Raw genomic sequence first — 20,368 nt, 5'->3', positions numbered from 1 at the left:
TTTGCTCGTGTGTTTAGCAGGCTGTTCATGATGAGAACCCCCTCCCCACCCCTCACCCCCATACCTAACTCTGAAAGTAGAGTAGGAAGTGGTGTGGAAGGGATGACAAGGTGGAGGTGAAATCGATTCGGTTTTTCACCTTTCAGAGGAATGAGAACTGGTAGGTGAGCTCCTTCTGAAGAACCGGCAGAGGAAAGAGCATGGCCTCTTGAGGAACAGGGTTCGGAGTCTAATTCCTGTTGCCTTATCAGCCTCCAACTGTACCTGCAGGCAGAGCTGATCATAACAAATGAGTGCCGTGCTGGGGATCTGGAGCGCCTTGGCTACTTTCCATTGACCTGGAAAAAGTCGGGATAAATTACGGAATTGGGTGGGGGCGGGAGGGGAAGTTGGCAACCGCAGTCCTTTTAGAAGTCTCAACGCTCTGAAATCTTGAGGGTTTTTCCGCCCTCACTGTTAAGTTGCCACCAGTGCACTACGGAAGGATGGCTTGTGAATGGGGGTGAGCACTGTGGGCAGAATTCAAGGACTGGAGTCTGCAAATGATACATGCATCGGCACATGTCACTGTTTATAAGATGCTGATGGTCCAGACCATTGTGGGAAATGATCTCAGAGCGGCTGTTAACCTTGGCCAAAGCTGCATTTTATTTTTTTAATTAGGGTAACGTGGCGCCCCCTTAGGAGACACAATCCCGCTCTGCGGCTAGACCCTGGCGGGGTGACGGAGGCGGGGGGCGTTGCGGGGTCGCCCCTGCGCCGAAGCCGGGCCGCGGAGCACCACTCCCGCGCGCGCCGGCGCTCCCTCGGAGCCCGCTGGGCGCGCGCGCACCGTGCCCGGACGCGCGCTCCCGCCCCTCGCGAGCGCGGCCCCCGCGCCGGCCCGCGGCGCCCCCGCCCTCCCCGCGCTCCCACCGCGCGGGCGCCACTCAGCTGACCGCCGGGCGCCAGACGCGGCGCGCGGGCTGCTCACGCCGACGCTCCCCCCGCGCGCCTCCCCCGGGACGCGGTCGGGGCTGCGGCGCTGAGCGGCGGCTGCGCGGCCATGGGCGCGCCGGGCTGGCCCTAGGGCGGGCGCGCGGAGCCCGCGGCCGGAGCGGCAGCCTCGCGGCGAGCCTCCCGGGCGGCGGCGGCGGAGCAGCGCGGCCGGCATGAGCGGCGCGGCGCCCGGCCCGGGCTCGGGCCCCTCCCCGGCCGCCTGCCGCTTCGCGCACTACTTCGTGCTGTGCGGCATCGACGCGGACAGCGGGCTGGAGCCCGACGAGCTGGCGGGTGAGGCCTGGCTGGGCGGCGGGCGGGCTCTAGACAAAGTCGGCTCCGGCGGCTCCGGCCTCAGCCGACGGGCGCTCGGGCGGCGATTGAATGACATTGTTATTTATTCCGCGTGCGGGGCGCGCGGCTGACTCGCGGGCGCCGGGCCGGGGCTCCGGCCCGCGGGGCGCGGAGCTATTAATAACGGGCGCGGGCGGCCCGGGGCACGGCCGCAGCTGCGCGCGGGGGCGGCCGTGAGTCACCGGCGCGCTACCTCGCGGCCGCGCCGCGCCCCGCGGGCCCCGCCCCCTGCGCCCCTCGCCCCTGCGCCCTTCGCCCCGGCCGCGAAGTTTGAGCCCGGCCGGCGACGAGCGCTCGCGCCCTAGGGGCCGGGGGTGCCGGGGCCCCGCGCGGCGGGAGGCCCGCTGGACTTCATCCTTGACTGTCCCCGGCCTGCGGCGCCTCCCGCCGCGGGTCCTGCGGTGACGGTCGGGTCACCTTTTGGAATCCTGACTATCTGGCAGGGTCACGGGAGCTGGCGAGGACCTTGGAACGCTCGGGACCCGGCCCGGCGCCCAGTTGACACTCGCGAGTCGAAGCAGCCGGGCGTTCTCCGCGTGTCGCTGCGAGGGTCTCCCCGGAGGGGCCCGGCCGCTGGTCTCGCCTGGTGGCGCAGTGCAGGGCCGAGCTGCGGGACCGCCGCCGGGAAAGGGGGCTCTTAAAGGCCGGGGGGTCCGAGGGGGGAGTGCGCAGTGTTAAAGGGAGGCCAGAGAAACCGCTGGTTTCCTTTCTCACGCCTATTTCTGCTTGCCTTTTTGGGATGTGAAGCTTTTTTTCCAAATGGATGAGGCAGGTGACATCTGCCGCCTGAACTTTTATCTGTGTCAATGTTAATCACTGAGGTCATAGTCTTCCAGAGCAGCTTGCTTTGGACATAGTCCTTATTGATCGCACCTATGTGGTTTTTTTTCTTCTCTTTTACTTTTGGTTGGGGGAGCGGGGGCGGTCCTGGGAGGAGTGTATTAAATAATAAGCAATAGTAAACAGAACTGTTCAGCCTTAGGTTACAGTACCCGTCAGCCACGTCTTAGCTAAGGGAGTGTCTTTTTAAGTCAGTTTCACAGCAGAACATTTCCAATACAACTACAAGTCTAGTTTTAGTTTAAAATTTTGGGGAAAAGAGGGTTGAGTACTAGATTTTTCTGTATATTTTTATGTGATCATAATTTCTTCAGCTAAATCTTCAGCTAAAGATTTTTTTACATGGTAAGAGCGGCTTTGTAAAGGGATGTGAATTTAGAAAAAAAAATGTCTGCAGAGGGATTTGGAGAGAGTCCTTTCTGGTTGAAGGGATTATTTTCTTTTTTAGAATCCCTACTTAAACATCCTAAACATTTGTGGCACTAGGTCTTTGGAGACCCTCTGTCAGTGGTGACTGATGAAAGGAAAAAGTCTATTTTCTTCTCTATTTCAAGTCTTTTAACCTGGTAAAACTAAAACATCTGTAGGTGTGGCCTGGGATTCTTTAGGCACAGTGCAAATGCTTTAACAAAATTAAACAGTGACAGATTAATTTTTAGTGCATTTTTTTTTAGACACACACTGGCTTCTCCTTTGCAATACTGTGTGTGAGTATGGGTGATTGTTTGAGGTTTCTGCTCCTTATAATACTTGGTGTTTCAAGGTAACAAGCAATTTTGTGTTATAATATTTCAGTATCTATTTCAACAAGTAGTTTTGAAAGCAGTTAGGTATGGGTTGTGTTCTAGGCACTGGAGACAGCTGTGAGTGAAGCAGTCAGAAATGCCTGCTGTCATAGTGCTTCTTTTCTAGTAAACAAAGAATGAAAAATATAGTTTGCCAGATATTAAATATGTTGCTAGGAGGAAAATAAAGCAGGGAAATGGGGCCAGGGTAGTTAGTACCAGCAGAATGGTGGGAGGGTGGGGTTGTGATTTTAAATAGGATGGTTAGGGACGGCCTCGCAGGTAAGGTGACATTTCAGCAGAGTCCTGAAGGGGGTGAGAAGGGAAGCTGTGTGCAGCATCTCGGGACAGCATTGCAGGCCAAGGAGGCAGCCTGTGCGAAGACCCGAGGTGGGAGATTGCCTAGTTTGTGCAGAAAAACAGCAAGGAGGTCCAATATGGCCGGGGCCCAGTGATGGGGCAGGAGTAAATATGACTGCAGAGGAAGGGTGGGGAGATTGTGCAGGGCCTAAAAAACAATTTTACCTTGAGATGAGAAACTACTGGAAGGTTTTGAGCAGCATGACACAAGATCTGATCACGGGGCAAGGATAGAGACAGACCAGTAAAGAGGCTCTTTTCCACTGTTTGAGGTGAGAGGTGTTGGTGGCTTGGACCATGGCAGTAGCCGTGAAGTGGTAGTGAAACGGTGAGATGCTGTGTATATTTTGAAGGTAGAGCCAGCAGGACTTTACAATGAATTGGATGTGGTATTCATATTCAAGGAAAGTGATCAGAGATGACGCCCAGATTTTTTGCCCAAACAATCACAAGCGCCTCCGTTTACTGAAATAGGAGGAGCAGGCTGGAGAAGATTAATTCAGTTTTGGATGTGTTAAATTTGTGCTGTTCATTAGACATTCAGATGGAGATCTCAAGTAGGCAAGACATCTCTCAGTGGTTTAAGTTTATATTTAAATATAAATTGAAAGCCAGGAAATTGGGTGACATCACCTAGGGAGTGAATGTAGGTAGAGAAGGAAAGAGGCTCAAGGACTGAGTCCTGAGACCCTCTAACATTCAGCAGTGGGGAGGATGAAGAGGAAGCCACCAAAGAGATTAACGAGTGTGGGCAGAGATGAGAGGAGAACAAGAGAAGGTAGGTAGCTTCATGTTCCCCGCGAACAGTCTTCTTGACCATTTCCACAGAGCTGCATTTGGGGATCAGGAGACACAGCCCCTGAGTTAGGCAAATGAGTCAGAAGGTTGTTTCTGTTTGGCTTTAATTTCAGAGTTCATGACAGTGAAGTTTCTATTTTACTTTTCTGGAACTGATCTATTTTTATCACACTGTTTCTTAGCAAATTGTCACCCTGCCTGTAGAAGGTCTTAATTCTGTTAAATATAAATTCTGCCAGTTGCTTTACAGACTTTTTCTTAACATATGCACGCTCCTAGAATTTTCACTCTGCCGGTGGTAGGACATTGAAATCAAATTAAGGACACAAACCATATAATAAAGTAACTATTAAATAGACTAAGACCTTATGATAAAGTTATCAGGGTTTTAGATTGTTTTCTGGACACTCCTACCAATAAAGCCCATCTTTACCAACAATGGAAAAGACTTATTTTCAAACAGGGTTTTTGTTTTTAAATTAAAGTATAGTTGATATACAATATTATATTGATCTTTTTTTTTTTTTAGGAAAGCTAGGCAGAGTCTTATTTAGAGAGAAAGTAAGAGGACAGAGCTGGTGGCAGAGGGGACAAGAGAGTCCTGGGGTGGTGCATTGTCTAGGGGTTTTATAGGCAGTTGAGAGACAAAGGGCTGGGGATGCAGACCTGCTAAGCGGTCCTTAAATGTTTATCTTTGAAGAGACATTAAGTTTCTTATTAGTCTTCCAGGTTATTTATAAGAAATTTACTGCTCTGATTTCCTCCCAGGATAGCAGCTTCCTGGTCTGGGAGTTTATCACTCAAGACTGCCTGCTTTGCACCCAAGATGGGCTGAGTTATTGTCTGTTTGTTAAAGAGTATGTTAAGAAACTTACTTTTCAACTAACTGGGTTTTAAATGCAATTTTATCTTTAAGATGGAATCCTTCCTGTCTTTGTTGTTTTGGACTTGCTAAGTTGCCCAGGTTGCAAATCACTTGATTAGGGCTGGAGGAAGAAAAGTAGCACCTGGGTAAAGTCAGAAAAATAAGCTGGGCCCCCACCAGCAGGCCAAGGCAAATCTCACAATGGATTATCTTGTTTTGTTTTTTTCTGAAGGCCCTCCCCCTACTCTCTCAAAGCCCATGGTCTCTGTCTCATCCCCCCTCTACAGATAGAGACCTTAGCTGCTGCTAGGGGAAAGGAGGTGACCACCGCTCTGGCTGCTTCATGCTGAGACGGGGCACAGTAAAGGGTGCAGTTAGGTCCCCATCACTGGTCGGTCGAGAGGGCCTTGGAAGATGGGCACTTCTATCTTGGGTTCCGTTTCCATCACCATTTGCAGTTTTATGGCTTCAAAAGGCTTTAGAAAACCAGCTCCGTATCGTAGTAGTCCGTGGGACTTCTGGGCCTGACATAGTTTGGACTTGCTTTCGGAGGTCCTGGAGTGAATCAGACATTTTGTGAATAATTTGGAATGTACACACAACACTCAACTTTAATCATAGCACAGGTCTCACCCTGTGCTGCTGTTAAGATGTCTAGTGCCATTCTGTTTTGTATAACTGCTTGGCACATTAGTTTAACTTTAGTATTTAGGAGAGCTATTCCTTGGATAGTATTATTTAAGGCCTTGTGAGTAAAATTGGTTAAGAATTTGATATGCCAGATTACATCTTCTAAACCAAGAGATGGTATAAAAACAGAGGCTAGGTGATCATACCAATGAAAAACAATCCTAGCCCATCGATGTTGGAGGCTTGGGAAGTTTGTAGGGTGTGGGATGTTCTTAATCCAAGTCTTTAGAACCAAGGAAATTCCAGAGTACACCTCCCTATACACCCTGGAGGGAGCCAGGGCCAGAGGTTAGTTCCACACAGCCAGTGAGTGCTGTTTGGGGCTGGCCAACAGATACTAGGGTGGGTTGTCCAATCTGTGGCAAGCCAGTCTGTAGCCTGTAAAGTTATGTGTTTAGTTTTTTGAGGAACTTACATATTGCTTTCCACAGTGGCTGTACCAATTTACATTCCCACCAACAGGAGGGTTCAAACAGATTTGTTAAAAGCTGAAAATAGTTTAAATATATAAGTAAAACTACATATTTTAAATGGACGACCCCCAGTTGTAGCAAGACACGCACACACGCTGGTACTGCCTGCAGTTCTTGATCTAGCATATCTTAGCTGTTGTGCTTCTTCTACTCATATATTTTCCTGTTTGTATATTTTCAAGACATTTTATCCAAAACCAAAAATGTCCTTTAAATATTAAAACGTAATGTTTAAATTTCCTTTAGATGTTTAAAGATATGAAAAAGGTTTCAGATTGATTCCTTCCTGCATAAAGAAGAAAGGAGGTGTAAGTAGAAGTAAATCATTGGACTTACTGAAGGCAGAAGGCAGAAGTCATTTTGAAATTTTTGTTTCTGGATCTCATTTTGTCTAAGACCTAGCTGTAGGAATTTACTTGGCTTCATTTACAGCTGCAAATCTTTTAGGCTGGTGGAAAACTGCAGGAGGTAATTAGTCCTTTGTTTAAGTAACATAGATATGCAAGGCCCCCATCAGGAAAGGTATTTGTCTTTCAAAGTACCTTACAACACAGTACACAGTGTTTAGTAAGTGAATGAATATAAAGTTTATATCTGAGTCTGTAAATTGTGTGGTGACCAGAATATTCTCAGAGCATTGCCATCATAGCCTGGGTTCAATCCTGCTGATAAATACTGGAATCTATTGGTTGAGCTCCCTACCTACAGACCTTTGTTTAGATTTCTTCCTTGGTGCCTCTTGCAGTTTATTTTTAGTCTTGGTTGTCTTGGGTGTGTTTTCCAGAAGAGTTTAGAGGCAGTGGAGATCACAGTCCAAATTCAAATACAAAATTTAGTTGAGACTGACAGTTATGCCACCGTCATTCTGGAAAGGGCCTTAGCCACGCCAAGGCTGAGATGAAGGCCCGTCTCAGAAATCAGATTAGACACCAGACTAGATCCTGGTTGGTTGTTCTAGTACACGGTGCTCCACTGTTATTTTATTTATGCTCAGAAAAAACATGGGCTTGAGTTGAGTTCAGCAAGCGTTTCAGGCTTGCCCTTATTGCAGACTGAATGTCATGGTCAGGGCTGTGCTAATGTATGTCATTTAAAATCAGTGGTCAGACATCCAGGCCAGCGGGAGCAGGAGCTGCCCTCATCTGATCATCGGTGGTGCCTCAGTGTTAGCTTTACCGACATCTTTGGCCCCCAGCAGATTGTGTTTAGGAGTTTGGAATGTCTGGCCTCGGAACTGGGTGAGGGCTGGGAAAGGAGTAATTCAAGGATCAGCCTTCGTTCTCATGAGGCTAAAGAGGCTTCAAGGCCTGGTTGCTGTATGGGATAGTGATAACTTGATTTTAAAAACCCACTGGGAATAACACGCTTTCTAGTGAAATTGGCCCAATAGTGAGTACAGCTGAACTCCCTGGGTTTTAGGGCTCAGGTGTCTGCTACAGTTGTTAATGTGGACATCCCAGCATAGGGAGCTCAGGAGCCGGATGGGGTGGAGATGGACAGGGGCAGGAGCAGGGACAGAGTGTCCTTGGAGGAGGAGAAAATAGTAAGAGAAAGGGAGAGAAAGGGGGCTGGAGGAGGGCGGGTCACTCCCGCTGCCCAGGTGTTAGGCAGGCTGTCCTGACACTCCTCGGCACATCTTTCTGCTTGTATTTCCACTGCTGGTCACACACACGCGCAGTAATACGAGGAAATGTCTGGAGCACAGTGCATTGTTAGTCATAATTTCCATGGCACTCTGCGCAGAAGGAAATGCTTTCCTCCTCTACAGTGTACTGGAGGGTAGAGACCATCCCTCTGCACATACTTTAGGAAGCAAGTGTTGTATGTTCAGATCGTCACATTTTTGATTGATGGTAACCTAAATTTTGTTCCTGGAGAAGCCATAACTAGCCATTGCCCTTTGGATTAATTAATCAATGTTAAATGCTTACAGTATGCTCAACTGTGGGATATGTAGGTGACAGCCACTGTTTTGGAAGAATCTACAATGAAATAGCAATAATAAAATAAAATTTATTCAGTCCTTCCACATGCCAAGCACCGTGCCAAGTGCTGCATAATTATACCTCATTTAATCCTGACAACACCCTTAGGAGGTGGCGCTATTTTTCCTCTGCCTTACAGCTGAGAGACTGAGGCTGGAGAGTGTAAATACTTCACCCAGATTCAGGTAACAAGTGAGAAAACCTGGATTGAAAGTCTGTCGGACAGGATCCACCCATGCCCATAACCCTTTCATTAACATACACAGTGTGTCATGCAGATTGTAAATGGACCCCACATGGATTACCTGAGTTAGATGAGATTGTCTTTTAACGCCTCTGTGTGGGAAAGATGATAAAAGGGAGATTTAACCCATCTTTCTGGCCTAATCTAGCTCGTCTCTTCTCACAGCCAGCACTGATGTCTCTTGCATAATACATTCCTGACGTCGGGGTTCTTGTTTGCGGAGCCGAAGAATGAGCTTCACAAACAGTCAAGGTAGGAGAGCGAGGTACAGGCTTTTATTTAGAGATAAAGTGAAAGGACAGAGCTCCCGGCTCCCGCCAGGAGGGGACAAGAGAGTCCGTCGTTGGTGCGTTGTCTAGGGGGTTTTATAGGCAGTTGAGGATTTTTTAGAGAATATGAAAAAACTTAGGGGTGGGAACTTAAGTGGTCCCAGAATATTAAAAAAATTAACTTAACTGTAAGAAATTTCCTGTCTTGATTTCTCTCTGGGACACCAGCGCCTTGGTCTGGGAGCATATCAAAAGGCTGCCTGCCCAGCTCCCAAGGTGGGCCGAGGTATCGTCTAGTTGCTAAAGAATCTTGCCTCTTGAACTTCCTGGGTGTTAAAATGCAATCTTATCTTTAAGATGGAATTCTTCCTGCCTTTTACCATGCTGTCTACAGCTGGGTCTGCATGCTAAGTTAGTCGCTCAGTTTGCAAAATCACCTTGTCAGAAGGAGGAAAGACAGTACATAGGCCTGGGCCTTTTAGCATGCTAAAGTGAATCTTACACATGGTTACAAATGATTAGCATAATAAAACATGTGCTGCTCTTCTTTATCTGGGGAACATTAACTGATCTCACTGAAGAATGATTCTAGAGCTCAATGTTTAACATAGAGTTTTAGCAGGGGGGTTTCCTTGCATGTAGTTACATTGCTCTGACTGCAGATATCCCACCCTGCCCCCTCCGGAGGCCCTCACCCTACTCTGACTACATCCATGGCCCCTGTCTCATTCCTTCATTTATTCATCAGAAAATTAGATGAGTATATATTTGATGTTACTTTTGTTTTAATTAATATTTGTAAAGGTATTACTGTATAAATATAAAGCATTTATTACATAAAAATGCCACTTTCAACTTTTTTCCAACCTCTTTGCTCTTCTTACTAAGGTTTGATCATCTATCTTTTCTTGGCATAAATTGTTGCTTGTCCTTAGATAAGTTTATAGTTTTGAAAAGGAATGTGTGATTGCGTGTGAAACCACGGCTGGCAGGGCAGTGGGTACAGGGGTTTAGACCCGATGCGGTCAGAAGCCGGGATTTCGGTCCTGGCCTGTCCCTTAGGACGGCTGCAGGCCTCAGGGCTTTCATCTGTCTTGAAGGGATTAAATGAGATGAGTGATTTCTAACATACCAGCCCTTCCTTCCAAGGGCCTGAAATTGTTTTTTAAAAAAACAAATGTTACTGTTTTTTTTTTTTTTTTTTTTTATTGAAGGGTAGTTGACAACAGCATTGCATTACATTAGTTTCAGGTGTACAACACAGCGACTCAACATTTATATACATGATATTTCTAGGTACCAGGTATCACCATACCAAGTTGTTACAATATTTTGACTATATTCCTTATGCTATACATTACATCCCGGTTACTTATTTATTTTACAATTGGAAGTGTGTTTATATATATATATATATATATATATATATATATATATATATTTTGTGAGGGCATCTCTCATATTTATTGATCAAATAGTTGTTAACCACAACAAATCTCTGTATAGGGGGGTCAATACTCAATGCACAATCATTAATCCACCCCAAGCCCAATTTTCGTCAGTCTCCAATCTTCTGATGCATAACGAACAAATTCTTACATGGAGTACAAATTCTTACATAGTGAATAAGTTACATGGTGAACAGTGCAAGGGCAGTCATCACAGAAGCTTTTGGTTTTGTTAATGCATTATGAACTATACACAGTCAGTTCAAATATGAATATTCATTTGATTTTTAAACCTGATTTATATGTGGATACCACATTTCTCTATTATTATTATTTTTAATAAAATGCTGAAGTGGTAGGTAGATACGAGATAAAGGTAGAAAACAGAGTTTAGTGTTGTAAATGTTACTGTTTTTTAAAAAATTAATCCTAATGTTATAGAATGTGAGGCCTGATATGTACCATACATATCATGTGAGGCCTGATGAAGTAGTTATAATTTCAGCCACAAGGAAAGGGAAAAAAATCAGCCTGCCTGTGTCCCCCTTTAAAGGAAAGATGCAATTTTTAATAAGCTTTTTGAAATATGACCCGTTCATGGGCCTGGGATTATCAACCCCCCGGGATGCAGGGACCGGTTTGAAGTTGCCCGTCACGTGACGTCCGCACGCCTGTGTCCCGGCATCAGGGGTGACAATTGCTGCTTCTCCACCAAGTGGAGCCTTAGAAAACAGTCTTTCCCACTTACAATTCTACTGTAGTTTACTTTGTATTTAGATTAGGACTCATGCTCTCTACCCTGTATCTTCGTTTGTTCAGGCTGTTCTAACAGTGCCACAGACTGGCGGGATCACAAACAACAGAAATTTATTCCCCACAGTTCTGGAGGCTGAAGTCCAAGATGAAGGGGCCGGTAGATGTGTGTCTCAGAAGGGCCCTCTTCCTGCTTCACGTGTGGGCTTCTTAGGTGGAAGGTGGGAGGGAGTTCTCTGGGAGCCCTTTTATAGGGGCAGAATCCCACCCGCACGACCGTATTACCTCCTCAAGGCCCCACGCCAAATACCATCATACTGGATATTACATTGCAATGTATGAATTTGGTGGGGGGTGGTAGCACCCTGGTTTGCAATGCTCTTCATGACGTGGCCTCCGTAGGCCCTCCCAGCCTTTTCCGACCGGCTCACTCTTTTCAGTTACATCGGTTTTCTTGGAGGTCCTTTAACACTCAAGCTGCCTGACTCATGGCCTGTGCATCTTCTCTCCCTGAAGCGTCTTCCCTTAGACCAGCACTGTCCATAAATAAATGTAACGTGTCACATTTGTAATTTAAAATTTTCTAGTAGCCACATTTAAAAAGGTAAAGAAACAGGCGTTTTTAGTTTTAATGCTATGTTTTATTTTTTGTATCTAGTATATTATTTTTTCAAATACAAATTAACATAATTAATGAGATGTTTAATCTCTTTTTCTTACTAAATCTTCAAAGTCTAGTGTGTATTTTACATCCACAACATGTGTATTTGGACTAGGCACATTTCAAGTGTTCGGTAGCCACGTGCGGCTAGTGGCTGCCTTGTTGGACAGCGTAGCCCTGAGTCAGCTTCTCATCATTCCCGTCACCTCCTCAGAGCGCCCTTCCCAGACAGTCCTGTGTCAAAGGGCATCCTTCCTCCCCCAGCCTGCTCCTCTCTGGCAGATACAGTCACCTACTTAATCTTCCTTATAGCACCTATTGGCACCGGACAATGTATTTTAAGTGCATTTGTTTACCTTTATTCTGTAACGCCAGTCTTCCTGTTAGATTGTTGGCTCCTAGAGGGCAGGACCTTTGTCCCTATTGTGGTGTTATATACCTGGTGGCCCAAAGAGTGTCTGCTTCATAATAGGGACTCAAGTAGATTGTTTGAATAAGATGATTTGAGATGGAAAAGGTATAACTCTGTTTCTGACAATAATAGTATATTTGATTTTTACGTGTGGGTTTTTTAAACTCTAAAATGGAACCTAGAAGGTTTTTTTCATGAGAATCTTGAGATTGATGAAAAAGCAAGAGAAAAAATGATTAATTTTTTAAAGGTATATATCAGCTTTGTGGTGAGCTACTAAAATTTCTTATAATATTTATTAGCCTATTCCTTTTTTGAAATAAACTTTGACAAAGAGAATTAACCTTTTATTTTTACAGCTTTATGCAAACAAGCATGCACGTTCTAGCAAGGCTTTGGTTTTGTTTTTTTAAGCAAACAGGTCTTATTTACTTATCAACTAGTGCCAAGAGATGAGCACATGGTGGGTGCTGTACTGGTGGGGTGTTAGGGAATTTCAGGAAGTGGTTGTCCTGGAGGGCACCTGCAGCCTGGCTGTGGCTTAGAGGACTATCTTAGGAAATCACATTTGCAGTTCCCTTCTTCAGGGGCATCCACACTGGTTTTGGGCATGGTCCGCCAGGACAGTCCCCTTTGTTTCTGTAAGGTTTGATCCTTTATGTATTTTTTCCATTTGTATTTTGTCTTTCTTGTACCTTGTATAATGTTCTGTTCCACCTAAGGTTTGACTTTTTAAGATGACCCTATCTAATAACCTTTTAGCCAGAGATTCCAAAAATTTTCAAGATGAGACTGTCTCCCACATTACCTTTCGTACAAAATGCAAAGATGATTATCTGATAAAAAGAGGTAAGAACTGATAATTCTAGGGATAAAAGTTTTATCTAGGGATAGTGTTTTATATGCTGTTGAGACACATCATGAGGTAGAAGAGCATCAGTTCCTGCAGTTTGCCTAGAATCCATGACTTTTACTAACTTTATTCTAAATTAAATATTGGAACTATTTTAATTAACATGGGCATACGTTTTATTTTTTTCTGTAAATTTGTATACATCACTGGCTCAGGAAGCTGTTTTAGAAATAATGCTTTTTTTTAAATGACTTCCAAAGATAGGTACTAGCACTTTTAATTCAGAAGTAGCTTTAGGAAATCACCTTCATACAATGAAGGTATGAAAATAGCTAACGTTATTGGGTTTGTTGAATTATAAATATTATCTTAACTCCTCACAATAACTTGAAGGTATTATTTTCCTCATTTTACAGATAAAGAGCTGGGGTACAGGGAGGTGTTGCCCAAACTCACAGAGATGGTAAAGGCCAAGGCTGGGGTTGTACCCCAGGCTGTCTGGCTCCCAAGTGTCCCTCTCCCACTGTGCCCTGCTCCTCTCCCTCCATGCCTCCCACCCAGCTGTCCTCAACTGCTTGCTGATGACACAGTAGTGGGCCTGCCATTTGTGAGCTGGGTCGCAAGTCTCTATTAACAATAGTTGAAGTACTGAGGTTGTAAATGATCCAAATTTTAACACAAGTGAAGTGGATTCAAGGTCTTACCTTAATGATGTCATTCTCACTTGGTTTATTCCTTTGTGCTTGTATTGGATGGAAGAGAAGGGGTGCGTTATACGGGTCGCACCAGTCACTGCGGTCAGCTGTGTCTGTAGTGGGGTGCCTGTCTTGTTAACGCCCCAACTGAGCTCCTGTGCTGAGCTGTGTGTGTGGTTTTAACATTCTGTCAGGAACACCACTGCGAAAGTGGGCTCTTTCCTCCCTTGTAGATTAGAAAGAAAACATTTTGTTCATAATCTGAGTACACACACACATGGGGAGTAAGTTCTTCAGCACTGATGCAGGTTTAGATTCTTCCTAGATACTTTTCTCAATTAAAAAATGTGACCATGTCTTGAAGAGCCTTTAAACTATATTGTGAGATAAAAATATGTGGTGGAAAGTTCTTCAGCACTGATGCAGGTTTAGATTGTTTCTAGATACTTTTCTCAATTAAAAAATGTGACCATGTCTTGAAGAGCCTTTAAACTATATTGTGAGATAAAAATATGTGGTGGAATTACAGAGTTGTAGAATCTTTGAAGTCCAGCCCTGCTGTGAGGCCTGGGGTGCTGACTCCTCAGATACAGCCTGTGGACCTCTAGGTTTTAACCTCTGAAACCAGTTTAAAGATATTTTTAGGTGCAGATCCCTGAGGCCCTGTGATGCAAATCTACCTGTTTTACATAATTTTCTTCTGCTCTAGCCCTGAGAATCCAGGTTTCTGCTTTGATGAGCTTGTTTTCTTGCCCCTTCCTGTCATCGTCTTTTCTAGTACAGCACACTCCTAGTGTCACTGATTTAACACAGGAAATTATTCTATAGTTTGGAGAAACATTAGTGTAGACGTGATATATAAAGTAAGCTTCTGATAGTCTTATTCCTGGGTATAGTTTGGCACAAGTTTGCTCAGCCCAGGCTTTTGTACTTTTTTTTATAACCCCCCTCAGAGATCACCATGTTTCCACAGAAGCCGCCGCCTCCTGCGTTTCTCGTTGCCTCTTTCTATAAGAACCTGGAGAGAAAGAAATATTCTTTTGGCAAAAATGTCCGGTGTCATTAAAACTTCATTGTGAAGAAGTTCTGATGTTCCATTAAATCCTCCAGGTACCTTCATCCCCAGCAGAAACTGGGGAGTTTCTTATTTCCTACAGCTTTTCAGGTGTCATGCTCTGTGTTTCTAGCTAGTATCCCTTTCGTTCCCTTCCTTTTCCTTCTCTTATTGTCCTTTTGAGAAAATAGGGGCAGCTTATAGATCAACAATATTCTTTCTGTAGAGTCAAATTTATATCATTTTTTTTCCTTTTTTGCTGTGGACCAAGACTGAGATAGCCAGGAGGGATTGTTTTCTCCCAGGCGGATGAGTTGCTCTGAAGGGGGGGTGAGCATCTTGTGCTCTTGTACGGAGCCCTGACGTGAAGTGCCCCCTGTCATGAGAACCAGCACCACCGTGCCAGCTGGCTGTGAGCATGAGCTGTGGACTCTGATGCGAATAGTTTGAGCAGCAGGAATTTAGGACCTGCTAAAGGCTTGGCACTTAGGGACGCTTCACTTTTTTTGTTTGTTTTATTAATGACAATCACATGAGCACCATTATGCTTACTAGACTCCCCCCATTATCAAGTCCCCACCACACACCCCATTACAGTCACTGAGGGACGGTTCACTTTTAGGACCTCAGTGTTTCCTAGGTTAATCTCTCTTCGCTTTAAGGTTAACCCCTAACCTTTAAGGAAATTTAAATGACTGGGATAGCAAGATAACAGATTGTTTAAACATTTTTCCCATCTCCTGACTCAAGTGTATTCTTTTTCTTAATAAATAAACCCTTGTCTGGATTTCAAAATATTCTGGCCTGGCTCCAGGGAAATGAGCTTTCCTACTTGACTTCATTTGCTTCGTGCCATTGTTGAAGAGAACAATGACTGTGATTTCACAGTTTATTAAAACACAAGCGTTGGTACCACTAAAGGGATGATGCCAAATAGATCATTTTGTTCAGCTGTTCTTGCTCCTGTCTGGCGGTGCTTGTTTTTTTCCATCGGCAGCCCTCGCCACAATCTGATTTTAAGTCAGTGCAGCAAAGCTGTGTGTGCTTGCAGGTGAAATGGTGTGTATTCCCCTCTGAAGGACTGACTGACAGGCCTCATTGCAAACCACTTGTAAGCCATATAGTCCCCAGGCGAAGGGGCCAATGGGGAGTTAAAGTGTGGGTGCATGGAGAGTGGAAGGCGGTGGGAAACAAAAAATTAAAACCACACCTGTTTGCCTGAAATCCTCCTTTCCTGAGCTCGTCAGTGTCTTTCTCACCCTCTCTCCTACTTGGAACACAAATTTTATGGTTAAAGTAGGAGGGATGGTACAGAGCTACCCAGACAGATAACCTAGATCCCAGCGCCTCTACAGACGTAATTGCCTGCGGAGGCGTCACTGTGGAGCCTTCTGCACCAGTGTTGTGCCTGCTGAGAATTTAACAAAGTCATGTTCACTTTACCCTGCAGTGAAATCTCCTCTAAACAGGAGTAAAATTTTATTTTTTCTGAATGTAACCATAATGTCAAGGGATAGACCTACTTTGTTGAATCATTAGGGGACAGAGCCTTGATGTGAAATGTCTGTTGACATGTATGCACATTTAGTATTTATTTCTGTGCCCCATTGAACTCTGCTGAATAGGTCAGGTGACAGCTTTTATCGGAAAGTCAGTCTTTGAGGGGAACTGAAGCACTGGCCTGTGTGTGAAAAAGAGAGATTGGTGGTTTTTTTTCAAACATAAGGGAAAGGAAAAAGTAACTTCTTAAATTCCTGGCTCTTAAATATATATTCTGTTGCAAAATTCAGATTTGCCTTGGGACTTAAGGGAAGATTGTAAATGGTTGTGTTATTTTAGGAACACAACTGAGTATTTTTTGAGCATTTTCTAAAATAATGAGCAATAGTGCCTCCACGTGTGGGAACTCTTTTGCACCCTGTTGCCTGACCTCTGCCTTTTGACCCTGCTGCTTTGTGATGAGATTATGGGCTTTTCTTCAGTCTGCCTAGGTTTCCTTACACAGCAGCAGAAAGCTTTCAGCTTCCTTAAAAGATGTTCTTAGAATCGAGAACATTCAGGTTTAATTGTGGGTATGAGTTTGGTAAATATTTTTTCTTACAAAGTCTGTTTTCTTAGTGCTGTCCAAAGTATCTGTATATTTTCTCACAGGAACTTAAATGTTTTGTGGATGTGTGTAATGATTGCATATATTTTATCTTTGGAGTAAAATGTTATAAACTAACGTTGATTATTTAGGGAGAGGCTAATAATGAGAGCTTTCCAGGTAAGGGGACCAAGAGACCCAGCTGTTCAACTCACTGTTGGCTCTTTAGGGATAAGAAGGTAAAATCTGGATTCAGAGGATGTCATGTAAGAGCAACAAATTCATTATTTTCAGAGAGACTCAACACTTTAACCTGCCTCTCTGATAATAAATACTTTCTAAACACCTTATCAGATGCCTGACATAGAGTAGGAAGAGAATCAGGGACAAAATGATTCTCATTTAGTTGTGCTCCTTAGTAGTTCATACAAGGGTTTTCTGGAGGAAAGAGAGTACAAGTAATGTCAAAAAGAGAGGTTTGGGAATTATCTGTGTGTTTTATGACTTAGGTATTTATTACTATTTGGCATATTGTCTTAACGTTTGTCCAGAAAGCATTTGCTCTGTTTCATACACTTTAGTAGGACTTTATGAGGAATGTCTGTTTTACACAGTCAGAGGGATTTGTAACAATGAAGCTTTAGGACTTTGGTTTACATGGCACTTTCCTACTTCTGAATATTCCACCAGGAGAGAGGATAAATAAAATAATTGGTTTGAAATAGTAAAAGTCAGTAAGTGCTTTTTTTTTTAAAAAAAGGTTGTTTTTAAATTATAAAAGTAATGCATGCTCAGTTAAAAAACTAGAGAATATAGAATTGCATTGAAGAAAAACAACAATCACCTGTTATTCCAAAGTTGTGGAATTTAAAATAAAAATAAAAGTTTGGATTTCTGGTCACTGATTAGAAGCCAGAGTGAGCATTTTACTGAGATGTTGTGGTTAAATGAGCTGAGCAATGAGTAATAATCCAAGAAACACAATACGTTTTTTTTTTTTCTCAAGTTGTTGCCACTGATTCTGTGTATGACATCTGTAAAGACTTACATAAATAATTGTTAATTGGAAGAAAGAATGAATAAATAAAATAGCTGTCTGCCTCAGGCATTTACTTGGATGAAAATTAAATCCTTAGTACTTACAACACTTTTTTGAAAAATGAAAATCCTCTCTATTAGTAAAGTGAAATGGGAAAGGAAGTAGTTTTGAATCTCAGGAGTTTAACGCTAAAATAATCTGTTAATTTTTTTTTTAATTATAGAAGAGAAAGAGGAAAACACTGGTGACAGTGAGGTGGGAAGACAGGGTAGGGAAGCTAGCAAGCAAGCAGAGGCAGGTCCGTGACGTGGAAGATAGACTCTTTATCTGAATCTTACTGGGAATCCAGTTTATTCATAATCACATAGCAGAATGGAAGTTTGTTTTGGTGGCAGATCTGGCTGCCTCCCTTCAGGTCACTGGGAGCATAATAGCTTAGGGAGGCCGACTCTGGCAGCCCCAGGAGGCCTGACGCTGTCCCCCGGGTCTGACTGTGTAAACACATCCCGGCCAGAGCTGGCTGCACTGCAGAGAAGCCGGCGGCTTCCCATCGCGTGTAGCAGAAGAACGGGAACAGTCTTTTGACTGTCTCGCTGTGTTGTGGCTGTTGATGCTTTTAGATCCCTTCTGGAATGACTTCCCTCCTGAAACACACTTATCGTGAGTTTCCTATGTTTTAACCAAACAAAGACCTTCAAGATACCAAAGCAGGGATGTTTGTCATGGTAACTGGGAAAACTTCTGCAAGGATGGATGCATGTCTCTCATTTTCTTTAACCCGTCAGTTTACTGACATGGCTGAGATATTGGATAGTGATGACATTGCATTCTGAATTTTTTTTTTTTAGTAAATGAAGCAAAACACCACCAAACAAGGAAAAAAAATTAGAGAAAGTACTCTAGTTAGTTCTTAACCTAGAGAGGTGTTCTTTGCATTTTTGTTTCTGTGTAGTTATTTTTCATTATGGGATGAATTGAGGTGGATATTAGTTGCTCAAGTGTTGTGACTGGCATCAGCTCTTTAAAAAGTTTTTGGAGTATATAACACAGGCACAAAAGAAAGTACAGGAGCAAACTGCTGGGAAGAGGAGGTTCATTTGTGTCCAGATCTCTGCTCTCCCTTTTTGTTTAGAACCAGATGTATGTTACACACGTAAAAGAGAGGTAGCCTAGCCTGCTCATTGCATTTCATTCAGTGGGAGATCAGGTGGGAAGACAGGTTGAAACTAACTTTCAGAGGATCTTTGTGTCAGGATGCTTGTGGCTCTAGGTCAGAGAGGACCTAAGAAGTGAAGGAGTGTGGCCGGCTCGCGTAGCAGGGTTTGGGGGAAGGCTGTTTGGGTATGATTTGAGCACAACTGTCACTGTGGCTCCTTTCTTTCTTGCTTTCTTGCTTTCCTTCCTTCCTTCCTTTTCTTTCATTTATTATTAAGGTATGATTGATATACACTCTTAGGAAGATTTCACATGAAAAAACAATGTGGTTACTACATTTACTCATATTATCAAGTCCCCCACCCTATACCCCAATGCAGTCACTGTCCGTCAGTGCAGCAAGATACACAGATGCTGTGGCTCCTTTCTTCATGCAGCTGTTTGTGCTGTGTCTGTGCCATGTTCTTCCCCTTCAAGGCAGCCTCTGTCACACCAGTGACCCGGTGGCAGCAGTCCTGGCTTCACACATGCACATCGCACCTTCCCCAGAAGAGGTTTCTCTTTGCTCCTCCACTCCCCACTCATGTCGTGAAGAATGTAGTAAACAAAAATTAGGTCTTTGCTCTGATTAGACCACTTTAGGTCACACTTTCCTGAGGTCCAGCCCTGAATGGTCAGTGTGGCAAGGAATATGGGATTAAAGTGTTCAGAGGCCAGTTTGGGATGAAAACCACAGGGCTGATACAGGGGAAGAGGGAGGGGGTGGCTGCTGGGGAGGAAGCCAGCGGAGTGCTAGACTGGGCAGAGGGCCCTTTGAAAGGCGGGAAGAGAGCCCCAGAGGCCCTGAGCAGGAGAATGCCCATGGCACACGAGAAGCTGTGCTTCAGGAACATCACAGGGGCCCAGGGTGTAGAATGGCATTGAACTGGGAAGAGACTTGAAGTGGGGAAAGCAGTTAGGAGGTTGTGCTATAGAACAGACTAGAGGGGAGAGCCTGAGTTAGGGTGGTGGCAGGGGGGGTACAGTGGGAGTGCAGACGAGAGAATGGACACAGGAGGTAGGATGGGCATTAAACGGCTTGGACTTGGCAGCCTCATTGTGTGTGAGATTAAGGGGAGATGACATGTACACGATGAGATTTGGGGCTCAGCCATCTGGGGTATGATAGTGTCATTCGTAGAAGGGAGGAGCACATAAGTTCAGAGGGCTGGTACGTCAGTTTTGAATTGGTACTGGTGGGGTGTGACTATTTTCCTTTGCTGCAGGGGCATTAAAACCACCTTCTGCGCATCTCTTTGTGATGGCAGTGATTATGTTCAAGGATGTGTGCAAACAAGGAGTGGAGTTGGAACTTGAATTCAAGGCTTCAGACCCAGTTCTCTGTTGTCTCCATAATGTCACGCTTAACTGTTTGTAGACGTAACTCGTGCATGCCTTCTCCCCCTTGCTCCTCCCTCCTTCCTGCTCTTCCTTCCTTTAAGAGAACCAAGAATGTGTGCATGTTAATTTAAATTTGAGTTTTAAACCTGATTTATAAAAATAAGAAACTGTCCAGGGTACAAGCTGAGACT

The 20,368-nt window shown here is 44.4% G+C and overlaps 1 protein-coding gene across 8 annotated transcripts in view; it reads left to right on the top strand.

The window, feature by feature from the left end:
- Positions 1-1,004: 1,004 nt before the first annotated feature.
- Positions 1,005-20,368, top strand: part of DENND5B (DENN domain containing 5B) — a 175,019-nt gene continuing 155,655 nt past the window's right edge. For 2 of the 8 annotated variants that reach the window (XM_036889195.2, XM_036889196.2), the window contains exon 1: positions 1,012-1,272. In XM_036889195.2, coding sequence (XP_036745090.1) covers positions 1,152-1,272 — 121 coding nt within the window. In that variant the 5' untranslated portion in view covers positions 1,012-1,151. Of the gene's footprint in view, positions 1,273-20,368 lie in introns of all 8 variants that reach the window. The other 6 variants (XM_036889202.2, XM_057492071.1, XM_036889193.2 and 3 more) reach the window with 6 other exon arrangements.

This window comes from Manis pentadactyla, chromosome 14, assembly GCF_030020395.1.
Source record: "Manis pentadactyla isolate mManPen7 chromosome 14, mManPen7.hap1, whole genome shotgun sequence".
Lineage (NCBI taxonomy): Eukaryota > Metazoa > Chordata > Mammalia > Pholidota > Manidae > Manis > Manis pentadactyla.
The sequence above is the reverse complement of the archived record's forward strand: the minus strand, read 5'-3'. Positions and strand labels throughout refer to the sequence as shown.